The 24,561-nt window shown below is 44.4% G+C and overlaps 3 protein-coding genes across 3 annotated transcripts; 2 read left to right on the top strand and 1 right to left on the bottom strand.

Annotated features, from left to right (window-relative positions):
• The first annotated feature begins 3,958 nt into the window (after window positions 1-3,958).
• On the top strand, window positions 3,959-12,938 carry LOC128270256 (serine protease snake-like). Its single transcript, XM_053007658.1, has 4 exons — window positions 3,959-3,971; window positions 8,345-8,809; window positions 8,888-9,210; window positions 12,645-12,938. Exons 1-4 carry the CDS (start codon window positions 3,959-3,961, stop codon window positions 12,936-12,938), a joined length of 1,095 nt encoding a protein of 364 aa, XP_052863618.1.
• A 1,865-nt stretch (window positions 12,939-14,803) lies between these two features.
• On the top strand, window positions 14,804-15,377 carry LOC128273292 (uncharacterized). Its single transcript, XM_053011228.1, has one exon. The coding sequence runs from the start codon at window positions 14,882-14,884 to the stop codon at window positions 15,218-15,220; it is 339 nt and encodes a 112-aa protein (XP_052867188.1). The 5' UTR covers window positions 14,804-14,881; the 3' UTR covers window positions 15,221-15,377.
• A 2,265-nt stretch (window positions 15,378-17,642) lies between these two features.
• On the bottom strand, window positions 17,643-23,995 carry LOC128270255 (uncharacterized). Its single transcript, XM_053007657.1, has 8 exons — window positions 23,791-23,995; window positions 22,892-23,104; window positions 22,548-22,821; window positions 21,913-22,486; window positions 21,777-21,789; window positions 18,932-19,132; window positions 18,345-18,863; window positions 17,643-18,242 (listed from the first exon to the last, which is right to left on the bottom strand). Exons 1-8 carry the CDS (start codon window positions 23,873-23,875, stop codon window positions 17,917-17,919), a joined length of 2,205 nt encoding a protein of 734 aa, XP_052863617.1. The 5' UTR covers window positions 23,876-23,995; the 3' UTR covers window positions 17,643-17,916.
• Between the last annotated feature and the right edge of the window lie 566 nt (window positions 23,996-24,561).

Raw genomic sequence — 24,561 nt, 5'->3', positions numbered from 1 at the left:
TTGTCGGATCAGTCGTGCACGTGCACGAACTGGTATGGGTGTATGCTATTGCGTCGCCCGAAAAGGCCACGTGGTTCGGCGCGCAACACTTCGCGCGCCGTGGTTGGTTCCTTGGAATTGTTTCCCATTGACGATTGACGGTTACGTACAGTACGCGGGCGCGCATAAGAAAGATCTCGATGATGACGATGATGATGATGATGATGATGATGATGATGATGATGATGATGATGATGATGATGGTGTGAACGAGATCAACAGCAAAAGAGCGAGAAACGCTCGATTGAGTCGCTCGCGCTTCTTGCGGAGGAGAATAACGACGACGACGACCACGACGGTTCCGCGGGTGAAACACTCGCGGCGGCCACACTGGTGGAAAGTAGTGTATTGTTTCTGTATCCCCCCCTCTCTCCCCGTGTACGCGCACACCGCCCAGTGACCGCTGTCTGTGTCTGTGTGTGACTTCAGCTCTATCGTCGTTTTTCTCTTGTGCGCCAAGTTTTGGGGTACGTGTCAGAAGTGCATTTACATCGGCAATTACGCGAATTTTGAGGTATTTGTAAATGCACTATCTGGTACGACATTCCAAAATCGATATTCGTCTGATTTGCGAGCGAGAGCGAGAGAGAGAAAATTTTTGGAGTTGATGATGATCGTTGGTTTTTGCTTGACTCTTTTCAAACCGTATACGAATCGAGTGATCCCCACGATACGTGTGAGCAGTACTAGTAGTAGTAGTAGTACCAGTAGTAGTAGTAGTGATGGTGTTGCAGTTCCCGTGCACTCTTGCAGTGGGGGCCGCCTTCGCGCCGCCGTATCTGAATAAACGTCATTAAGCCAATCTAATCATTAGAAGAGGGCGGCCACTATATTATGATGAAACGCAACCAAATAAATGTATTAAAACCGTGCGCAACACAAAGCAAAAGCGAGTAATAAACAATAGCGGGGCGTGCTACAATAAAGCCCCGCGCGCTCCCCGCTTCCCGGTGACACCCGATTACTGATCAAGAAACAACAGCGCATCCATCTTCATCGCATTTTCCGAAGACAGTCACCCCGTCGATCCGAAAACCCCGAATATCACATCAAACGCTGGGCCTCCCCGGGTGGGGGGGATGAGGTGGTAGCACCATCCCTGGGTCTATTTTTATCCTAATCCCGCGGCCACTGCCGCGCGCTCGATTGCAACAGAAGCGGCCGGGAGCTATCTCTCGGTGGATTCTCTCTCCGTCCGTCAGACAGAGAGGAAGACAGAGAGACTGGTCGGGTTCTGGCCACCCCATCACTGGTGCTCGTTCTTTCCCCCGCTCCTGGAGCTTCAATTTCGCCAAAGAACCAATCAGCTTTTTGTCGGTGGCGTACGCCTTCCGGGGCGGCTCTTTCTTAATTTATTCATACGGCGGTCGATGATGCCGCCAAGACCAGAATCCGCTCCAGTCACTCATTTTTGGTGCATTGGCTTCTCTTGCACGACGTGTGGGTTTTCTAAACCCACACACGATAATTCTGCTAATTAACATAGCCACCGAGGTAGAAATTAGTTTAAATGAAATGAGCTTTTCAAATAAACGTACCGTTCAAGAGGAAGACCTACCACTTTGGAAATAAGTTTTTCTTATTTCCCTATTTTCTGCAACCAAACTTGTATTTTATACATAAATCTGATGAAACGATCTTTCGAGTAAATGATCAACCATCGAAAAATATTAAACCGTTTTTGTTTTATAACCAAATGAAAAACAGAATCCTTTATTGGATCAGCCTGTATATAGGATGGTCAATCCAAGGGTTGGTCGAAGGAACCAATCGGCCAACATTTCTCGGTAACGTACTACGTCATGGACGGTTACGGAGGCTCCTTCCTCATTAAAAAAAAACTGCGTCGATGATGGGCGGCAAGACCAAAATTGGTACCAAACACTCACTCGTTGTGGTTGCATTGGCTTCTCTTGCACGACGCCGAGTGGATTTTCCGAGCCGACAATTCTGCTTCGTAACATAACCCCCGAGATGGAAATGAGCTTTTCAAATTTCGTACAGTTTGAGTGGAAGCCTCACCTTGGATATTTCCACCTTGGAGTGGAAGACTCAGTTTGGATATTTTTCCCAATTTTCTGCAAGCGTATGGCGTCAAAGTTTTTACTAAATGTTTACAATTTTCCGAATGAAGTTTGACGTTTTGAAAGTCAAATAATCGGTAGTTTAAAATTTAAACCACCCTCTAGATGTCTTTCCGAACTTCCCGTCACAGGAGGACGTCGTCGTCGTCGGGACGAGAGATTCTCCGCCAAGAAAGTCGCGCGAGATCTATCCTCTTTTTTTCCCGCGCAAGCGTTCCGATGTTGGCGATCGCACACCGCACAAGTGCACCAAGTGCCAAGAAGTGGCAACGACACCCCCACCGATCTCCTCGGTCCTCGGGGTCCTCCCCTCTCGCGCCCGCTCACTTCTTTTTACAGGTGGGTGAACGAAAAGCGGACCACCACAGAGATTATTCGCCGGGAGCCTGGGGGGGGATTATTTATAGCGGTTCTTTCGGTTCGGAAGTGCAACGCGCGATGCACCCTCTCATTGCAGAGTGCCCGCGGGGGGAAATGGCCGAAAGGCGGCTTGGGGGAACACTTGTTGTGTCGTTGAATAGAGGGGCGACGATGGTGAAATAGGTTCCCAGCGCGACATTCCCCTTTTTCGGTCATCCAGAGAACAGAATTCGCGCAGCTGCGCTGCTGCGCCGCACCACCATTCTAGGCGTGCAATTTTAGAACTCGGCGCACATCTGGGCAGTGGGTACTTGTGTGTGTGTGTTTGTGCTTTTACTGTTGATGATTGTTGACTGATGATGGGGCTACTGGGCGATCACCAGCCAATCTTTTGCCAAGTATCTCCTAGCCCAGCCACCAGGGGAGTAATAGCAGATGTCCCCAGCCAGCAGTAATACCGCCGCCGTCCATCCGACCGGAAGCAGCGCTGCTGTTCCGCCACGTGGGATCCCCTTCTTTGCGTGTGACGGTTCCAGCACAGCGCAGCGCGCACCCCCGGCAATAAACGCTCTGGCAGTGTGGTTAGCTGGTTGTGTAGCTTTGCCTTTCATATTGCGTCGCGCTTATGGAAAATTCACAGCCACTATCCGCCCTGCCGTGGCGATAAATGCCAATCAGTCCTGCGTGCGCGCTCATCCACCGAAACGGTTCCAGAAGGCAGCAGCACGTGTAGTGTAACAGCGACGCCTGAAAGTGCGTGCTCCGAACGCGAATCGCGATCTAGGCGCGTGCCAGCCGCTGTGCTGAAGCTTTTCTCTCAGTCACAAAAGTGATCGTTTTTATCGTCTCTCGCGATCGGTGTTCTGCCAAAAGTAGAAGTTCAAAGAAAAGAGTTGCGTTCTGGTGGAACACTCTTGTCAAATGTCTTTTCTCTACGTCTTTATTGCATTTTTATAACACGCTTCTCTCATTCTAGGCCCATCCCAGGAGCAGAGTTTCGTTTGAATTGTTTTCGTCGTCGTTTGATGATTCCCAACTCTAGAGCTCCCTATTGCGCCGTAGATCTGAGCTCCTTGATGCGCCTTTCGGATGTACGCTATTGATTCTCAATCGTTTATGTGTCTTGTGATACGATATAGAGGTGAAAAACGATATACAAAATATAACAGTAATTAACGAACAAAAAAACTCATAAAATACACGAATTGCTAATTTAAGAAAAATCCGAAACAGGCCCGCGTTCGGCTGGTTGTGATGCTGCAGGCTAAGTATTTACATTGCGATGCTTCGATGGCATTTCTGTTGGTTGGTAGGTTGGATAGGAAAAATCTAGAACCACGTTCTCTGGCCTCTGGCCACGAGAATGACGCGAATACTTTCGTTACGAAGCGTCCTGTAAATAGAACGAAACAAGTGTTGGTAGACAATTACGTTTTTACATTCCTGAGAAAGTGAGAAGTAGAACAAGCAGGATAATGAGTATACAGGGTGAGTCAAAAAAACTGCAACAAAGTAAAACGCCATATTTTTTTCATTTTTGATTCAATTTTATTGAATGAAAGCAAAAAATGTCGGAAATTTCATAAAATTTTAGAACAAATTAGGTTTGTTCGAATTGGCCACCTTTGGCACGAATTATGGCCTTCAAACGGCCAATGAAACCGTTACACGCTGCCCGCAAGTGGCTCTGCGGTATTTTGTCCCATTCTCGGCGAAGCGTTTGCTTGAGGTGATCGAAAGTTTGGTATTTTTTAGTTCAAACCTTGCTTTCTAAAATACCCCAGGCACAATAGTCCAACGGATTGGCATCCGGAGATTTTGGTGGCCATTGTGCGGTGGAAATGAAGCGAGGAACCTCATTTTTTAACCATTCTTGGGTGGCGCGTGCTGAGTGCGATGGTGCTGAGTCCTGTTGGAATGTCCAAGGTCTGCGACCGAAATGTTTGCGTGCCCTAGGCTCCAATACACTCTTCAGAATATTTTGCGATAATATTCGGCATTTATTTTGACGCCACGGTCGATAATACGAGCGGATAGCGACCATCGGCTGTTATGGCGGCCCACACCCCCACCATGGCCGGCGCTTGAGTTCTGGTGGCCAACCGAAGGTGTAAATTTTCAGCTGACCTCTCTGGCAAGTAAACACGATCATTTTATTTGTTTACAAACTGCTGGATAACGAATGGTTTCTCATCGGAGAAAACCAAATTCGCCAGTTCACCACTTGCGGCCAAGCGAAGCAAGTCTTTGGCTCTTTCGAGTGTAACTTTTTTTTGTGCATCGGTAAGATCTTGCACTTTTTGGAACTTCAATGGCTTTAGTTCAAGCTCATTTTGCAATATTTGCCGAATGGCATACTGCGATATGTTCAGCGCACGAGCCATTTTTCGGCCACTGCGACACGGATTTCGATGAAGTCGCTTCTTCACTTTTCGAACCATTTCTGGTGATGTTGCTGTTTTTTTTCGTCCACTTCCTTGACGTCAGGCTACGCTACCAGTATCACTGTAACGAGCGATGGTACGAGACACAAAAGATTTATTAACATTTAAATGCTGGAGGGCTCTAAAGATAGCCACTTGTGGTTTTCCAGCCAAATATAATGAAATCATACTGTTACGGTTGAGTTCCATCACGAATAACTTTTTTTCTGTAAAATTCCCACCAAAATGCTTTTGCACGCTTATAAACAATATAATGAACTGTCACTGGTATAAATCTGACAGCTGTCGGACGAGAGGTTTAGAAATGACAGCAGTCTGAAGTTTGTTGCAGTTTTTTTGATTCACCCTGTAAAGTCCTTTGTCGGCTTCCACCGCCTTAAGTGAGCTTTTTTAATCTAAGACCGAAAGCTTCACCGAAGCTTTTCTGGCGAAGAAACCTTATCCTCTCCTAGGGCAAAGCTCATCAACACCTCATTCGCGATCATTCTCTGGTGTTTTTGTGACCCGAACGATTGGCGGAGATTGCGAAATCCCCAAAATATAATAAATCAGTTACGTCATCTCATCTCGTCAACTGCGCATCGGGTGAAGTAGGTCCACCGTTTAAAGGCGATGAAAAATGGCTTTTTCGTGCCTTTGAAAGGCGCTAATGGCAATCAAACCACACGTACCTTCTCCGTAGAACCGTGCCGTGAATAGAAGGTGGGACGCGTCTGCGTTGTCCTTCCAGCGACGCGACGCCAACATCCAATCATGACGGCGCCGACGCCTTGTTGCGAAACGTACCCTCGATTCCGTGTTTACGTCATGAATCGAAGCATCGAAGCGTCTCACAGCATGTGTCCAGACGTGACGTCATGAATAGCGAAGAATATTCGTCTCAATTTGTTGGCCTTCAGGAGTCGTTCACCGAAGTGGGGATGTTCGTCAACGAAGCAAACGTCTGCCAGTGGGTCGTAGATTTTATAATACTTTCGTTTGTGGGCTTGTTTAGAAGGTCATATGTTCAGTATTTTTTGATTATATATTTTTTGTCGTATTATTCAAATGATTCAGGTGATTCTTTTCAGCGGCATCCTTTTTTAATGTGGTTGGTTCGCTTTTACTAAATAATTTTTTTTTTTATTATTAGAACGGGCAGAGCCGTATCGGGCACCAACTTAATGTTTGTACTCAAGTTGGTGTACTGTCTGTGTTCGAATTGATATCTTTCCCTCAAAAACCGATCAATCCTTGCAGCGAGATGGTTGATCTACGGACAAACCATAAAAATAATATAAGGCTGGGGAAAAAGTAATCGACGTTTTTCAGATAGATGCCTTTAGTGATCGATATCTCGTGAAGTATCGATCGTACAGTTTCAAGTTTAGGCTCGTTTTAAAGCTGATACTTTACACTTAAAAAATGCTTTCATTGTTTTTGTTTGTTCCATTCGTTTGTGAGTTACAGGGTGTTAACAATGGAGGTCAACAAGAGAAAATTCGGTACATTTTACAGTTTTTTTTCCGAAAAAGGCGAAAATTCAAGCTAGGCCGCTGAAATTTTGCATGGTTTATGGTGCCGATACTCTAACAGCTAGTTGCATAAATTTTGGTTTCGTTGACCCGTTTCAGTTATTTTTTATGTTAAAGCCTAGGCAGACACGTCATCGAAAATGTCGATAAAATCACAGAAATAATCAAAGTTGATCGGCATGTTAGTAGTCAGAGCATCGGCCAGGAGCTAAAGATTAACATCAACAGTTTTAAGCCATTTGCGCAAAGCTGGATTCACAAAGAAGCTCGATGTTTGGGCGCCACCCTATTTACACCAAAAAACATGATGGCTCGAATTTCCATCTGCAATTTTGGCCAAACGGAATGAAATCGACCATTTCTTAAACGGATGGGTACTGGGGATGAGAAATGGGATACTTACGACAATACTGTGTGAAATCGTCTGGTCTAAGCGTGGTGAAGCAGCTTAACCGGTGGTCAAACCAGGAATAACGGCTAGAAGGTTCTACTGGGTATATGGTGGGACTTGAAAGGAATCGTTTATTATGAGTTGCTTCCGTGTAGCCAAACACTAAATTCAGATCTATACTGTCAATTACTGCACCGTTCGAAGCTAGCAATTGACCAGAAACGACCAGAATCGGCCAACGGAAGAGGTTTTGTGTTCCACCAGGACAACGAAATGTTACGCACGTCTTTAGTGACTCGCCAGAAAGTCCGGGAGCTTGGTTGGAAGTTTTAATGCATCCACCGTATAGTCCGGACCTTGCACCAAGCGATTGACACCTTTTTCGCGCATTACAAAATTTCCTGAGTGATGAAAAACTGAGATCAAAAAAGGATTGTGAAAATGGATTGCTCGAGTTTTTCGCCAATAACGACTAAGCCTTTTAAAAGAGGCATTATAAGCCTACCTTTGAAAAGACAACAAATTTTCCAACAAAACGGTGCATATTTGACGCAAATCGGACAATTGGAAGCATCTAAATAAGTTTTGAAGTCACGCAAAAAACGTCGATTACTTTTTCCCCAGCCTGATATAATTTGAATAAAAAAATTCTTTTATAATATTTGTTTGCCTTGTTTGTGGTCTTCTCAGCGCACCAAACTACAAACGGGTGTGTAGTCATTACCCCCCAAAAACAATATATGATTAGCCGACTAGACCGAATGTTGCAAGATGGCAAAGTCCAGCAGTCTACCGAAAAAGCGTCACGCCGGGACACCCGGTCAAAGTCCTATCGAACGGGCGTGATTCATTAGGCTCACGGTTCTGGTCTTCACCTGTTTGTTTACATTAAGACCTTAGCCAATGGCTCACCCATCGCAGGGTGGCCGGTAGTGTCTTAGTTTCTCTCTGCCTCTTTTCGTTGTTAACCAGCCTCTTTAAGCTGCCAACATAATTTCAGTAAGGCATGCCAAGTCGGTTACGCATCAGCTGAAGTGGATGCGCAAGAAGCTCCGAACGGAAGCTGTGGTCTCTCGCCGGTATCGCTCGGCCCCGTCGTTAGTTCCGCTCTCGCTCTCCTCATTTCGGTGGCTCTCAGGCTCGAAGCATAAAGCGCGCGGCGTATTCCTGAACGCACAGGAATGGATTGTTTCCTTCGTCCACGATTCTCACTCGCGCTTAAGACACCGGCTCACCAAAACAGTCGGTATTATAAGCCTGGACGCTGTCGGTTCGATGGGCAGTCTTTTATCGACTTCCAGCATTACAGGGACCGTTCTGGCGAAGCGAGCACGATCCTTTCAGTTTCCTCCAAGTGCTCAATGCATATCGTTGTTGGCGCATATACGCGAGCTCCTCGACCCCCGGATTAGGTTATCAGTGTTACTTTTTATCTAATACCATGGGCTCGCCTGTTGAAAGAGTGTCGTTATCGAGATTTCGTTCTAAAAACTCTGACCGTTTATTGGTTAGCAGCAGCGCTTGTTCTTGCTCCAAAAGTCGTTGCAATTGTCGGTGGAGACGATGCTTCGGTTGGCGAGTTTCCTCACATGGCTCTGCTGGGCCGGCCGTGCTCCAAAGATACTTGTGGTGAAAACGATTCTGGCTTCGATTGGTTTTGTGGAGGCTCTCTCATCGCAACTCGGTTCGTCCTGACGGCGGCGCACTGTGCATACGCTTCCATGCCGAACCCTCCGACGATCGTCCGCCTTGGAGAACACAATCTCAAGGATAGCTTTTCTCCAAACCGCCAGGACGTTGAGGTTCAGAGGATCGTGCACCATCCGGGCTATCACTACGCATATTACGATATCGCACTGGTGCAACTGAACGTCGCGGTTACTGTCAACGCCTACGTACAACCCGCGTGCCTTTGGACTCACGATAATGATCCTGATTCTCCGTTGATAGCCACTGGATGGGGAAATCTTGGCTACTGTAAGTATGCAACTAAAGATCACTGAAGATCGATTGCGCAATATTGATGTCCTAACAAACGTTTGCATTGCGGCATAGATAACGAACAGGCGACGGTTCTACAGCGGGTACAGCTTCTTATTGTACCGAATTGGCAGTGTAACCAAATTACATTCCACAACCGGCGTCTGTGCTACGGAATTTTGGAGATGCAATTGTGTGCCAGTGACCCGCAAGGTGGGAAAGATACATGCTCTGGAGACTCCGGCGGTCCGCTACAGCTCCGAGTTCCGGAAGCAGATCGGGATGCAGGACTCTGCTCTAGACCCTACTATTTGGTAGGTATCACGTCAAATGGTATGATTTGTGGTACAGTTAATCAGCCAGGAATTTACACGCGCATTTCAAGTTTCGTTTCATGGGTTAAATCTGAGATCGACGAATGATAATTTTCGTGGACCGCCCAACCGCTGTAAATGCTGACACGAAGCGTGATATGAAACACGTAAAGATCAATTACATCCTGTGATTAATTAGAGTTAGGTTTTAGGTGCGATATATCATGAGAGGGAGCTGAAATTTTAAGATACAGGCAGATACTGTTACCGACAGAATCTTATTAAGCTCCAACTTGAAGTTTTGTCACCTCACTTTATACACTGTCAAGTTTCGAACTGCCGTCTTTCGCTTAATACACTTCATTCATTGAAATTCTACATTTTTTATGTAAGTTTTTTCTACATGCTGATGAATGAATAACATAAAGCACACTATAAAACAATGTATTAATAATGTTTGTAATGTTTATTAATACAAACAAAACTAGTTTAATGAAATTTAGTGAAGAAGAAATAATACGTTCAATTTTCTACTCATTGCTTTCAAATTGAATTGAAATTTAATTTGAAATTTAAAATTAAATAATACTCTTTTGTTTCAACATTATCCTGCCCAATACGTAGTAATAGAAAGCAGAAATAAACTTAAAGTTGCCTTTTGAAGTATATTTTAACGTAATTTTAAATTAAGGTTCACGTCATCTCTTGTGTTATTGAAAAATTCAAAAACAGAATTTTATCATCACCTATGTTGAAGTGACTAGAGCGCGATTGAACCTACATGGCTTGTAGTGCAATTTTTCAACTTACTTTCTTCGTCTGTAGTCGCTGTTTGGACCATGCACGTTCTGTGTGCCTGTGTTTTGCCAATAACTTTTTTACGATCACCTATTGCATAAGCAGCCGTCGGCCACTAGGCTGCTAGTTTATTGAGCTTTCGATCATCACTTCCTCCGATTGCTCGACAAGGTCCCATGGCAACCCATGGCAGCGAATTTTGAAGCCCTCATTCGAACTTAGATTTTAAGATTGTTTTTGAAGATTTAGATACCTCAATTTCAAGGTTATTTACTAAGGATATGTAAAACTGTTCTTTAAGAAAGTACTGATACAGCAATAAAGAAAATTTATTATGCAATTTATAAACTATTTGCATCCAACAAATGATTTAGTATATACCTTGAATTCTTCGGTTAAAATATAGCAGTGAATGAGAAACCAATGTTCGTCATATCTACAACGGTTGAGATGTCACTTTCAGTCCAATCAACAAAATGTAAAAACATAACACAATAAATTTTACAGCTGTTCAGTATTATTTCACCTATAACAACTGACAGAGCCACATGTATCAGTCACCAACTGCATGAACCTGGAAATGGAGACTATTGATGCGTGAAATATAGTTAAACAATTTATCATAATTGAACAAAAGAAAATCCGGTGCCCATTGGGGACCATTAAGTTTCTTTGAACCAGAAACCGCAGTTGGGATCAATTGGCTGCGAAAAGGCTCGTTTTTTATATAATAGCATAGAGATTCATATTTAAAAAGTGTATCAAACCAAAGATGAATCATTATTTATTTGCTCCACCCAGAATGACGGACATTGGGAGCATTATTCAACGCGCGATGCCGGTTACGTTGGCTCACTCGTCTTGGGTTGCATATTTTTCCAAGCCTTGAAGAATCTGAAGCACACTGGTGACGCACACAACGATGACGAAACCGTGCCGGTCCGACGTGCCGCTTATGGTCCAGCCCCCAAACAAAATCTCTACGTGACGAGCCGAGTGTGAGCTCCGCGACCGGTTGATAACTTCAACTTTACGAAAGGATCCGATCGATGCTAAGTCCGGGGCAGTGCCCTGACACAGTTCGTCCCACAGGTGGTCCGCGACTGTGTGAAGCCGCTGGAGGCCGCATGGTCAGCAATTCGAGCGACTTCCGGTGAAGTGCACCGGCATCAGGCGCCTCTCAACGTCACTGCCACACGACCTTCCTTAACTGGCACTATCGTAGAGCGAGGTCCGGCATGACTCATGCTCTTCAGCACCGGCATCGGCCAAAGTCGATGTTGAGCTGCTCGCTCACTGCCCATTAAGTCCGTCCCCGAATTCGCTCGCTCCCTCCCAGTCTTGCTATTTTTATCTCTCAGCTTTTGTAATCCTTTCTCACTTGGTGAGGCGTTTTTTCTGTAAAATTCCCACCAAAATGCTTTTGCACGCTTATAAACAATAAATGAACTGTCACTGGTATAAATCTGACAGCTGTCGGACGAGAGGTTTAGAAATGACAGCAGTCTGAAGTTTGTTGCAGTTTTTTTGACTCACCCTGTAAAGTCCTTTGTCGGCTTCCACCGCCTTAAGTGAGCTTTTTTAATCTAAGACCGAAAGCTTCACCGAAGCTTTTCTGGCGAAGAAACCTTATCCTCTCCTAGGGCAAAGCTCATCAACACCTCATTCGCGATCATTCTCTGGTGTTTTTGTGACCCGAACGATTGGCGGAGATTGCGAAATCCCCAAAATATAATAAATCAGTTACGTCATCTCATCTCGTCAACTGCGCATCGGGTGAAGTAGGTCCACCGTTTAAAGGCGATGAAAAATGGCTTTTTCGTGCCTTCGAAAGGCGCTAATGGCTAATCACACCACACGTACCTTCTCCGTAGAACCGTGCCGTGAGTAGAAGGTGGGACGGGTCTGCGTTGTCCTTCCAGCGACGCGACGCCAACATCCAATCATGACGCCGCCGACGCCTTGTGGCGAAACGTACCCCCGATTCCGTGTTTACGTCATGAATCCTAGGCATCGAAGTGTCTCACAGCATGTGCCCAGACGTGACGTCATGAATGGCGAAGAATATTCGTCTCATTTTGTTGGCCTTCAGGAGTCGTTCACCGAGGTGGGGATGTTCGTCAACGAATCAAACGTCTGCCAGTGGGTCGTAGATTTTATAATACTTTCGTTTGTGGGCTTGTTTAGAAGGTCATATGTTCAGTATTTTTTGATTATATATTTTTTGTCGTATTATTCAAATGATTCAGGTGATTCTTTTCAGCGGCATCCTTTTTTAATGTGGTTGGTTCGCTTTTACTAAATAATTTTTTTTTTTTATTATTAGAACGGGCAGAGCCGTATCGGGCACCAACTTAATGTTTGTACTCAAGTTGGTGTACTGTCTGTGTTCGAATTGATATCTTTCCCTCAAAAACCGATCAATCCTTGCAGCGAGATGGTTGATCTACGGACGAACCATAAAAATAATATAATTTGAATAAAAAAATTCTTTTATAATATTTGTTTGCCTTGTTTGTGGTCTTCTCAGCGCACCAAACTACAAACGGGTGTGTAGTCATTACCCCCCAAAAACAATATATGATTAGCCGACTAGACCGAATGTTGCAAGATGGCAAAGTCCATATTGATGTTCTAACAAACGTTTGCATTGCGTCGTAGACAACGAACAGGCGACGGTTCTACAACGGGTACAGCTTCTTATTGTACCGAATTGGCAGTGCAACCAAATTACATTCCACAACCGTCGACTTCGGCACGGCATTTTGAACATGCAATTGTGCGCTGGTGATCAGCAGGGAGGCAAGGACACGTGTGCCGGAGACTCCGGCGGTCCGCTACAGCTACCAGTGCCGGAAGCAGATCGGGATGCAGGACTCTGCTCTAGACCCTACTATTTGGTAGGTATCACGTCAAATGGTATGATTTGTGGAACAGTTAATCAGCCAGGAATTTACACGCGCATTGCGTCCTGCGTCAAGTGGATTAGACTTGTTGTTGGTCGAGGCGTTTAGGCGTCGGCGTTGGCCTTAACTCATTTGTGCCATTGGTTTTTTACCGAACAATTTTAGAATACTGCCAAAGGTGCCATACATCTTGCTAAAGTTAACCTAAACGTCGTTAAGTTGCGTTGTGTGTCTCATCAATAGCTGGACTAGAAATATCAGGATAGAAAATAGCAATGTTTATTTCGGCAAATCGTACTAAAAACAAAACATTTCTACGGCTCCCATCCAAATCAAAATAGACTACGCAAAATTAAAACGATGAATATTTCTAAAATTATTACAATCAGGGTTTCCAAAGATTTTATATGTCACAGTAATTGGTTTAAGTGTTTACAGTGATTTGTTTTTATATATAAGAACAGTTGCAAAACATATTCTTCAGTGAAATTGTAAATAATTTGTGTCATTGTTTAAAAGAATGATTCGTGTTAACCTTATGATATTTTATTTTTGTATTCCATTGAATTAATTTATTTTATTTAGGAAGTCGTTTCAGGAACATTATGTTTACTTTGAGCTATGGTTCTGTTTATAAGGCTCGATTTACACTAAGACCAGTTCTCTCGCGTTCGGTATATTAAACTTTATAGTGTGGCAGATTTGATTCCACTCGTACCTGTCGTTCTGAGTTAGGAAGGAATTTAGAAACGGAAAGCATGATATAAATTTATAATTAGGGCAATGTTTACAATCAAAAACTGGGTGAGATAAATAACTTCAAAGATGATTTACGTGGTGTATTCACGTTCTTCTGAGAACACTCTCCGTTGGATGAATTTGGTAACATTTTTAAGTGCATTTCGGCGAAGACGATTTTCCAAGATATTATTCATACGTATTACACTGCCATGTGTCACTGCTTTCCTGCATCAAGGTAATATAGACAAGTGAAACATCCTTCATCTTTTCTTCATAAGGTACATGGTTGATAATTCTATTATTTTCACTTAACACCAAATGATCAATTTATATATGATGGTCTTACCTTCCACGGACTTATTTTTGTGAAATAAATTTAAATAGATTTCTATTGTTATGCTGTTAGTATTAGTTATTAGTTATATTATTAGAAATGTAGAAGTGCAGTGTTAGAAGTGATCTTCATCAATCATCCCACTATCTAAGAAAAACATTTTAGTGTTACACATTTTGAAAGAAAAGCTAAGATTAGTCCTAATGTTGGTTTTAGAATATTTCACGTATATTGTATCGTAATATTTTGTTATACAAAGATTTTTGTAAACATACTATTGAGCGAGCTTTACGAGTTATTTATACACAGGCAACATAAGTTTACGAAACAACAGTATCCGTGCAATTTCATGATGCGTTATTTAAAACTACGGGTTTTGTAGGACATACTAAAATCCGAACTTTCTTATAGGATTCTCATTCTTTTACATCTATAATGGCGGATTACTGTACGTATCTTTTCGTCAGTAATATATTAACAACTAAAATTGCTATGAACATTAAGTGATCTGGTAGCACGTTTCAACGGTTTCAGAAGTAATTTATTAAAAAAATTCAAAACGGCACATATCTCGAAACGACTATCTTATGCTGCAGGGATATTGTTTTACGAATGTTGTGCGTTTTGTAATCCTTGCCCACAAAAAAGTTACCATAATGTATTACTATGTGCTATAATATTTCACAACTGGCAGTGAACACTTGGGCGGCACTGTACTTTCACAAAAGGCTGCTGATCTTCGTGTAACATTTCAGAACATCACTCGGCTATAGAGCACTACTGTTGGTCGCTTGAACGAACACACACCTACGATCGACGGCAAAACTCGGTCCGGTAGATGCGATCGTACACACAAACGTATGCACAAGACAAGAAACAGGTTATCGGCCCGCGAAACCTAGCTGACCACTAGCTGATACTCCAATCACGCCACTCTCGCGCATGTCAGTCCGTGCGCAACACTTTAGCGATTGACATGTCGACTCTGGTTCTGGTCTGTGTCCTGCTACTTGGTCTAGCCAGTAGCGGGTCCACGCAGGATATTGTGTTTCCGGATCTGAAGGAACTGGCCATCGGTGATCCGTGTACCATCGAGCCATCCTTAAAGGGTGCACCGTTCGTTCAGCATGGCATTTGTAGGCGTGTTCGAGAATGTCCCACGTTCATTCCACGCATCATCCGCCATCCGTTCGATATTCGCCGGGATATCTGCTACTTCGAGGTGCACGACCCTGTGGTGTGTTGTACGAGGACCGTGGAGATCTATGAACAAGATCAATACAACGTGATCGACTATGAAGGCCTCATCTCATAAGTTTCTTGCAAAGAGCATTTAAATCGACACAGCGTGCTCGATATTACGGACCCAATACAATAAGTGTCCACAGTCCATAAGCGTAAAATCTCAACAAAACGTTGATTGCATAATGTATCAGCGCAATGAAATATAGTTCAGTCACTCAGCCATGAAATATGATGTTATCAACTGTTCTTCAAATGTGTTTGTCATACATAGGAATCATACATTCGAAGTCAACGTCTTTCGATTCATATAAGCTATCAATAAGACACAAAGAACTGCCAGTTGGGACTTATGACGTTGTGATGCATTCGACATGACCGCACGATGAATTCCACAACGTTTACGTACTGTGCCTCGAACATTTTAGTTAGGTGGTACACAATAGTAGTTTCAAATAAACAGATCCAGCACTAAAACAATATCGTACATTCATTTACAGTGAAACTTATATCCGAAAGTTATGTTATTCGATCCATTTTCAGAGATTGCGTTATTTTGGGCAGCATAAAGCGCAAGGCCCCAAAATAGGACTCAAAAAACTTTTGGAACGAATAGCGATAATGCTACTACAACTTCTACTATTTGTCCAACAACTATACCGAATACCGACATTTGAAACACGTTAAGACTGATTTTCAGTTGCACTTAAACAGTTATCCCTTCAACCAGTATTCAACCGGGTTTGTGCATTCATATTTCTGACGCACGAAAGCCACAAAGGAAAGTTCGCATTTCATGTGTAACCTGATCAGAAAGAATGGGTTTTTCCGTAGTTAATGAAGAGAGCTCGAGGACAGAGACCAGTGCACTCAGAACCAGATATGAAAGGGATAGATCGACTTGAACTGTTGAGCGAATCCAGCATAGGTAGGACTGTGGCAATTAGCGACAATCACCTATACTAGAAAATAAAATGTGAATAACCTCACTTTTTAGGTTCTGCTCCAGTATTTTTATGAAGTTCCATGCCAAGCACGCATCGCTCCTATGTGCTGATAACATACGACCAGTTGAATTGTAAGACGCAAAAAGTAAAAGCATCAGTATTAACATGGTTCATTCGACAATCGACCGAAAAATGGAACTGTATGTTTTCAAATGAATCTTATTTGAGTTAAAAGACCCTCTCTCCCATTACATTATTACATTACTTAGATGATTCAGATTTGTTTTCAATCTTGATCAAAGGGGTCTTGGTGTAATTATTGTAATGCTAAACAATTTGTGCACAACAAATGTTTTCTTGTCGTTTAAGTTTAATAGTGAAATAACGACTTTCCTTAAATTCTAGACAAAAATGATTTAATAATGGAGATTGATAACTTACGATTGAAAATAATTTACCGCATTTGGCCGGTCAACAATTGCTGTCCCTCCACTAGGCCTCTTGCTCGTCTTCGCGATGGTGCTGTTCGCACGTGATGTTTCTACTATTCATCTCATGCTTTTATAGAGCAAAAACGTCCGATACGGCGCAAATAAAGATTGTCTACTGTCTAAACTGCGTATCGTGCGTAACACCCGTGCGGTACACCTCACCACACAAACCGACAATCAACGAAGCGGAAGGGATATGAAGTCAGATCCCACACGCCAACAACTGAAACGATGCTTTAGGTTCATCTTTAAACCGGTTCCTAAAATCAACTGTTACCATCCGTGGAACATGTGTTGAAAACACTCGTAACGCGTGTTGACTCCTCCATTCAAACGCCAGAATCGGTTTTTAATTTTGTTTAACATGCAAATGTTCGACAACGGATTTAAACATGCTTACCGAATCTATATGAAATTAATCTCCGCTAGTTTGTCCTGCATAATCTCAGAAGCTCCAAATTTTACATACAACGGTTTCCAGGGCCGAGAGAGATAACAGGCGTCGGTATAACTCTCGCCATTTACATGGAATCAGGGTTCCCATACCAAAAAAAAACCTACAAATCTCAAGCATATCTCAACATTGTATGAAGAAAGAGATTAATCGAAACTAGGTATACGTATTGTCCATTGTCTGCCTCGCCAAGTGGCAGAGGAACTGGTACGCGGAAGAGCTTGGGAGGTTCTGCTACTAGATCTCTCCGCAAATCTCCTTGCGGCCTTAGACTAGCGGCCTGTTGATTTGTTCAAGCGATCTGGACCATCGTGGTCCTGCGTGGAGACTCAATGCGACTCGGTCAACATTGCTAGCGGGCGTAAGGACCGCGGGAAAGACCTGTTCGGTTAGCTCGTTCGGAATATCCTGGCAAGGCGCGTTCGCGTCGAAGCACGGCATCGTCCTTTAACTCTTTAACAAGCCCGGAATTAAGAGCCCGCGCAGTGGAGGAAATCTTCCCGGTATCTTCCATGATGCTTTGCGTCAAGTTGTCGATAGAAGTCAGAAATAGGACACAGTCCATAGCTCAAGATTTAAAAAAATATATATTCTTCTTAGCGAAGCAATCGATTGTGGCTTAGTGAGGACCTACAGTAGTACCGCCGCAGACCACCGGTTCCTTAGCTTTTACCCACATTTAATGCTTCTGATACTGAGTGCATACTTTTGAAATTGCTCTGTATTTTTAAAATGGATGCGTGCGGTTAACTGGCCGCGTCTTTTCGCCCGTTCGTCTGTACTTTCTTCGACTTAGAACATTCGTCAGCAAACGCACTTTGTGTCACTTCGAAACGATCTATAGTGTCGCAAACGTTTTGGATCACAATAGCAACTATTACTCCGGCCACACAATCTCCTCTATCCAATCGAGGTACGCCGAGATGCGCGTGTAAACGCCTGGCGATTGGCCTCCGCACCAGCTGCCGAACGAAGTCAACCCAATGATGTAAGCGGTGCAGGTTGCATCGTTCGCAAAGATCTGCAGTGGACCACCGGAGTCTCCCTGGCAGGTGTCCTTGCCACCGGCCAGAACTCCGGCGCACATTTGTTGGTCTATCAGTCCCTGCGGGATTCGGCGGTGATTGAGGAAGTAGCTACCGCAGGCGGGAGTTGAAAAGAGATCTAGAGTCACTTTCATCAGGTCCTTCGTCGACACACCACCTAACGGAGACGAAGTAATCGGCATATTTGAAGAACGTTTAGGTTAGTTTTGTCAGTATGCGATCATTTTCTGCCTTTTTTCGCAGCATTTCGCGAACTCACCCTGTGCCGTGGCTCCAAATCCTATGGCTACCGCTTTCACACGATCAATTTCCGACGAGGAGTAGAGACAAGCGGGTCGGATGGCACGTGTGAAGGTTACCTTTTGGGCTAACTTCAGCAGAGCAATATCGTGATATGCGGTTCGCGATTTATACTTCGGGTGCCGTTTGTACTCCTCCACGCGTATGTCGATCGGGTCGGGATAGTCCGGATGGTTTTGCTTCACCTCGCCAACGCGCACCACAATGTTTCGTGACTCGAGGCAGTGGGCCGCCGTCATGACCCACTGTTCGCTGATGAGTGTTCCACCGCACTGGAACGTCAGCTGTCCCTCGTCGTTCGAAATTGCGATGCGTACCATGTGCGGGAATTCACCGTAGCGTGCTTCGGTGCCACCGACGATAAGATTAGTGTCCGACGGGCAACGCTGCCGTTCCCGATGCTGCACCACCGGTGATCCCACGGCCAGCGTGCCGAGCAGGAGGTTGAAGCCACCCAAACGGTTGTACTCACGGCACTCTGGAAGAGAGAATCATGAATGTTCATAATCCTTTGCGCATTAATCATTCGAGATTCCGGTAACCTACTCTGTTCGCTGCGCCGTAGATTATTGTTGACGGTATTGAGCTGCTGCAGACGTTGCTGGTAGTCCGTGGGGCAGCAGACGATCGCTTCTTTAGGCGTGTAGCCGCAAATCTTCACCACACGGGTTTGTTCGAGTATCGGGCGACAAGTGCTGTATCCACGGCATATGCCGGCTTCACTGCCGTACGCACAGGAATCTCCATCTGCAAAAAGCCAATATTTTTAGCGTTATATCTAATGCTGTGCACCGAGTTTGAGCGCAAAACAGGTCCCATCGGTTCCGCCTCTAACACCCTGGTGTTAGACACTCTTGCCCTGAGCTCATCATCAATCAATCATGTTCGTTTGGCACTAGATCACGCTTTCGGATGTTCCCTGGTGATGTGTTAATTGTTAGGTACACTGCGAATAACCGCTTTAACACGCCGGTGATCCGTGGTGAGTAGATAAATCGGCCCCCGTTGATAGAGTAGTCGATAGCGTTAGTAGATGTCACGAAGCAAACCTAGGTTCGATTCCCGAGACCGACGTGACAAGGGGATTGGAGCGGGGCCAAAAAACCCCTGCCCGTAAAAATACAACGTTACAGTACGTAACAACGGATCAACATTCTCTATGTGGCAGACCAAGACCGTTCGGTGGTTGAAACTGGCGGATAAGATCGTTGGTAAGTGATCCTCGATATCGACTTCGGTGAATTACGGACCATGATGGCATCGGCAGTGGTGTCGTTGTGAAAATATGCAAATGGCATCTGAAGATTTCAGTAGGTAAACAGTACTTGTCAACCGAAGTGTTGGATCTGATGATCCGTTTTTATACCTTCATACGCACTTTCGATAGCTGCTTCATAAGAATATTATCTTGATTGTAGCACTCTACCGCTTTGACTGCTGCAACACTTGAGGGTACCTTTTTTTGATTCCACATCTTTAACGACCCATCAGACCTACCATTCGCAGCGCTCGTACCAGCAACCAGCACAGCGAAGGTGACCACCGCGAACCAACTGGCGGTTGAAAACTTAACGACGGATAACATTTTTGGCTTATTTCACTACCTAGAGGGCTGCTGTTAATTCGTACGCACGCACTGGCCCAGCCTGGGCCCTCAAGTCCTACGAAAGATGGCACGATTCAGGGACTACACGGGGAACTTCTCGCTGAACTGATCACGAGTTGGCTGCGATACCTGCGAACGTCTTCTGCGTCGCGGAGTCGCCCCGTCGAGACAACACCTTTTCGTAGCGGTGGCCGGATCTCTAATGAATATGTTGATGATCTCCGTGTAGCTGCGGCTCTGCGACGATCGCGTCGATCGCCACTCAGTGTTATCGCTGGCCGTGTGGTGTGCGTGAGTTGGGAATACCCGAAGTTAACTGACGACCGGGAAAGAGAGTGAGTGTTCAAATCAAGTGATTCGAAACCCCCAACTCTGTGTAAAAGAAGACCCTTTGAAGTTCGATGAATGAATCGCGTAACAATAGTTGATAGGGTGGAAGGAAACACAACGACAAACCAAAGAAATCATAAATTTTCCGAAACCTCTGGGAAGGGGGCCATTTGTTTTGGAAAACTGCTGAATCTACATAAAGTGAAGTTGGGGACACTATTCTTCGACCGTTCTTAGTTTCCCAACATTTAAACAAACGAACCAGCTGCTGCTGGTGCTACTTCAAGTAACTCTACCTTATTCGTTCGGAGGCGATCAGCACGACGATCGCGTACATACGATAGCCCTCGTAACTGTTAACGCGTTTTTGGGGAAGTCCGCAACCGACGAGCGGAGTACTCGGTTTCACACCGCCCCAATAGGCAGAGTGTTTGGAGAAGGATGTACAATGAATGCTGAAACCGATGTATACTGAAAACCGTATGTGATAAAGCTTTTTCTATGATGCGTGGTACATTATAAAGGCGCGTACTTCCCCAATGATAAGTATGGACATCGCCGTTGTATCACGTGGGATGCTTAAGGGAAAGAAATGCTTAAAGAAAGAAAGAAGTGAAAGTATCCTATTAGGAAAAAGGCTTAAATGTACACACGAACTGGCGAAACGAAAAACCAAACAGATCAACACAATGTACGATGATTTTTTTTTAATTTTAACCTTTGTCGGAGCGCCACTACCGAAACACCACAAGATAGTTTAAAGATTGCGTAGGCGAATTTAGTGTTCAACGCTGGTGAAAGTTTACTCACCACCAGAGTAAGATTGAGCATTCAATTTATATCCTTGTCAATTTATATTATCGTTTGTCGAAAGTAAAGTAAACTTGAATGGTACACAATTTCGGCGATATGATCATTTATGTAATCGTGTAATCGATAAAAAAATCTAACATAAATCATACATAAAAAAAGATTTGAAATTGTACACTAAATTGCTCCGTAAGACTTTAAAATAAACGATAATAGATATTTTTTAAATGGAATTGAACACAAGATACTCCATCGACGTTCGAAATAAAACATAGGGCAAGACGTAACACGATTTTGAAAGAGCTCGTCTTCGTTGTATCCATCTAATACATACGAAATACACACAAAACACTATTTCTTTGCATCAACTGAACTTTCTTCAACTTTCTTTGTGTAAACTGAAAGTATCAATGCATATTTCTGAGATTCATAACGTAGTCTCACCATTAAGTTCCTTTCGAATCAATGTGCGGTTTATTAAACGATCAAGGTGATTAGTGAGAGAAAGTGTGATTGTGAGTAAGTAGGAGTGAGTATGCGATTGTCATTTATTATCAATTTTCACAGTGCTCACATTCACAGTCCATTCCCATATGCCACAGCTCATATTCACAGTCCTGAATTCCCAGCGATCGCTACTCTTACAGCATTTAAACCACTAAGAATACGTGAGCAAATATTATTGCGATGGATTCGGCGAGTAACGCGTTCGACAGTTTAGTCCGGGTTTTCCCTTTAAACGCACCAGGACTTTGTAACCCCTTTTTTCCTATGACCACACCTCCGATTCAATCCAATCAAGGTACGCGCTAACTTTGGTGTAGATTGCCGGCGTTGCACTGCCACATGCCTGCCCAAACGACGTTACGCCGATGATGTGGAACATGCACTGGTTTTCACCGCGCGTAATCTGTAACGGGCCACCCGAGTCACCCTGGCACGTATCCTTGCCACCGGCCTGATCTCCTACGCAGATCTGCGTGTCCTGGACGCCGAACCTGACGTGTCGGTTTGCGCGGTAGCTCGCATCACACACGTCGTTCCCGTAGATGTACAGCGACACCTTGCGCAGCTCGTTTGACTTTAACCCAAAATCCTCCGTTAACCCGAATCCCGTCGCGATGGCCGTGTTTGTGGCCAGCTGATTGGAGTCGTAGAGGCAGGCTGGACGGATGAAGTCGGTAAAGGTGACACGATTGCGGAGCTGCACCAAAGCAAGATCGTTGTACTTTCCCTGGCGCCACTTGAACTCCGGATGCAGGATGAAGCGAAGGATCTCGTAGTCGACTGGCTCGGCCCCGTCATCCGAGCGGAGCAGGTTTTGATCGCCCAAACGTACGATCGACGGTAGAGAGCTATATTACAAAAAAAGGTTAAACAACCAGCGCACGAGTGTACAGCGAACGCCCTTCTTACCCTTCGTCATCTTCCAGATAGCAGTGGGCTGCCGTAAGGACGTAGTACTCGCTGATCAGGGAACCGCCGCAGTCAAATGAATAGCCACCGTTCGGACGCCGCCACCCGATGGCGGCCATGTGCGGAAACTCTCCCGGCTTCGTTACGTTTCCGCCGACGATCAGCTTCACGACCATGTCGCACTTCGAAACCTCGATCTTCACCAGTGTCGGGTTCAGCGTGAGCGCACTAATCGCCACACTCTTGGTGGTGAGCTGTTTGTACTCGTTGCATTCTGCAAAAGTTGGTAAACATAAGTCAAAAGAGTACGGGTTTGGTAAAGTGTTAAGTAAACAAAGACTCACTCCGAACGCTAACTCGTTCTGCATCGGATCGCATATTCCAACCGTCAGTCGTAGGCTTCGCAAACCTGTCGATGGGAGCGAACTGCGACTGTGGACAACATATGATTGCTTCTTGGATGGAGTAGCTGCACACCGTAATTCGGTTCTTAGGTTTGCATCTCGAATATGGCGTACAGACTCCTGGCTCACCCTGGTGGTCACACTGCTCACCCTCTGCAATTCGCAAAACAGATTCATTAGTTTGCTTTAAATTTACATTTTGTGCGTTCAATCGGTCCGGTTGTAGTCAGAGACGCACCGATAGCGCACTTTCCTTCACACTTTTCATTGCGGTTTGCATGACGTCATAAGTTTTATACAATCTCACAAACACATACTGAGACGAAGCGCAGAGAATCTTACAGCGCTGAACAAGTTTCTAAATATTTTAGTTTTTCGCACACTCTCGATCATACAAGCAAATTACACGATCGCCAGCCGCGATGCGAACGTTCGCCAAGGTTCCAAGGTTTGATCGATGGAGTGATTGGCGTTAAAAAATTCTCACGATTTTAAATGTAAACAACATGATCAAACATTTGCCTCGTGCTGTGGTCCGAGAACGCGATAGGTATTGGTGTCCCACCGTTTACTAGCTCTGTTTCTGATCTTTGAGTCTACTAATGATACACTTTGGATGTTCGTAGCACAGCGTCGTCATGAGATTGTTACTACTTACGCAAGGTATACTAAGCATAATTCAAAGTTTTAAGCGTTTTAGTAGCTTACACCACGACGCTGTTCATATGAGTGTGTCTGTTCTACACGAACAGGACGAAAAGGGACTGTGGCTACGATCGTTTGGTTTCGTGCGGCGTCTTCCTATTTCGTCCTGTTTGCTCTACACACGAATGTATTACCTTGCAAACCGTTGCTATAATTCACGAATAGGCACAAAACTATGCACAATGCGGTTAGCGATCGATTGAAGTCATTGGACATCATTTTGCATTGCCTTATCGAACCGCACAGTAACCTTCGACAGCAATCGGAACAAAACAAACTGCAATGGCGAGGGTTAGACGAGATCGCGAATCGCAGAAATCTCCGACAACGAGCGTTCTGCTGACGAGTTGAACGAATACTAACGAACTGCGCTGTTCTCGCGAGATTGAGCTTCACACGTTGCTCGTCACTCCAAACAAGTTTCAAATTGCCGATCTCTACCGTCTGCTGCCAGCCGAAGAGAAGCTCGATCGATCTGCAGATCGATGGCCTCGGAATGGGATGTTTGTTTGGAGTGCACGAATATGTTAAACCGAAAAAGATAAGATAAATCTTCGGAACCGTTGGAAACACGATTCAAATGTTGAGGCAAGCTTATGACACCATTCGCGAAATATTTTGAAAATTGATTTATAGTCAATTTGGCTTCGTTTGGTCTTTTGTGCCGTTTGATTGTGAGAATGTTCTCATCAGTTTCAATTTTAAACGGCACAGTCCGTTCCTGTGAGATGTCGGGATGATTGTTTACTATGTTGGTTTTAGTTCATTAATCATACTCATTGTCTAAAGAACATAAAAAATTATTCAAATGCTGATTTTGATAAACCACTTTCAATGTTAATCAAAGCATGCTAATTTGATCGAAAATTGTTGCTTCCAATTGTCGTTACAAATACTATTCGAAA

This window comes from Anopheles cruzii, chromosome 3 (assembly GCF_943734635.1).
Source record: "Anopheles cruzii chromosome 3, idAnoCruzAS_RS32_06, whole genome shotgun sequence".
Classification (NCBI taxonomy): domain Eukaryota; kingdom Metazoa; phylum Arthropoda; class Insecta; order Diptera; family Culicidae; genus Anopheles; species Anopheles cruzii.
This window is presented reverse-complemented; position numbering and strand designations above follow the sequence as displayed.

Coding starts and splice junctions, on each gene's coding strand:
- LOC128270256 (XM_053007658.1), top strand. Junction 8,810..8,887: donor ATGGGGAAATCTTGGCTACT/GTAAGTATGCAA, acceptor ATTGCGGCATAG/ATAACGAACAGGCGACGGTT. Junction 9,211..12,644: donor TTTCAAGTTTCGTTTCATGG/GTTAAATCTGAG, acceptor CCGAATTGGCAG/TGCAACCAAATTACATTCCA.
- LOC128273292 (XM_053011228.1), top strand. CDS start 14,882: ATGTCGACTCTGGTTCTGGTCTGTGTCCTGCTACTTGGTCTAGCCAGT.
- LOC128270255 (XM_053007657.1), bottom strand. CDS start 23,875: ATGATGTCCAATGACTTCAATCGATCGCTAACCGCATTGTGCATAGTT. Junction 22,822..22,891: donor AGAACGAGTTAGCGTTCGGA/GTGAGTCTTTGT, acceptor CAACTTTTGCAG/AATGCAACGAGTACAAACAG. Junction 22,487..22,547: donor TATCTGGAAGATGACGAAGG/GTAAGAAGGGCG, acceptor TTTGTAATATAG/CTCTCTACCGTCGATCGTAC.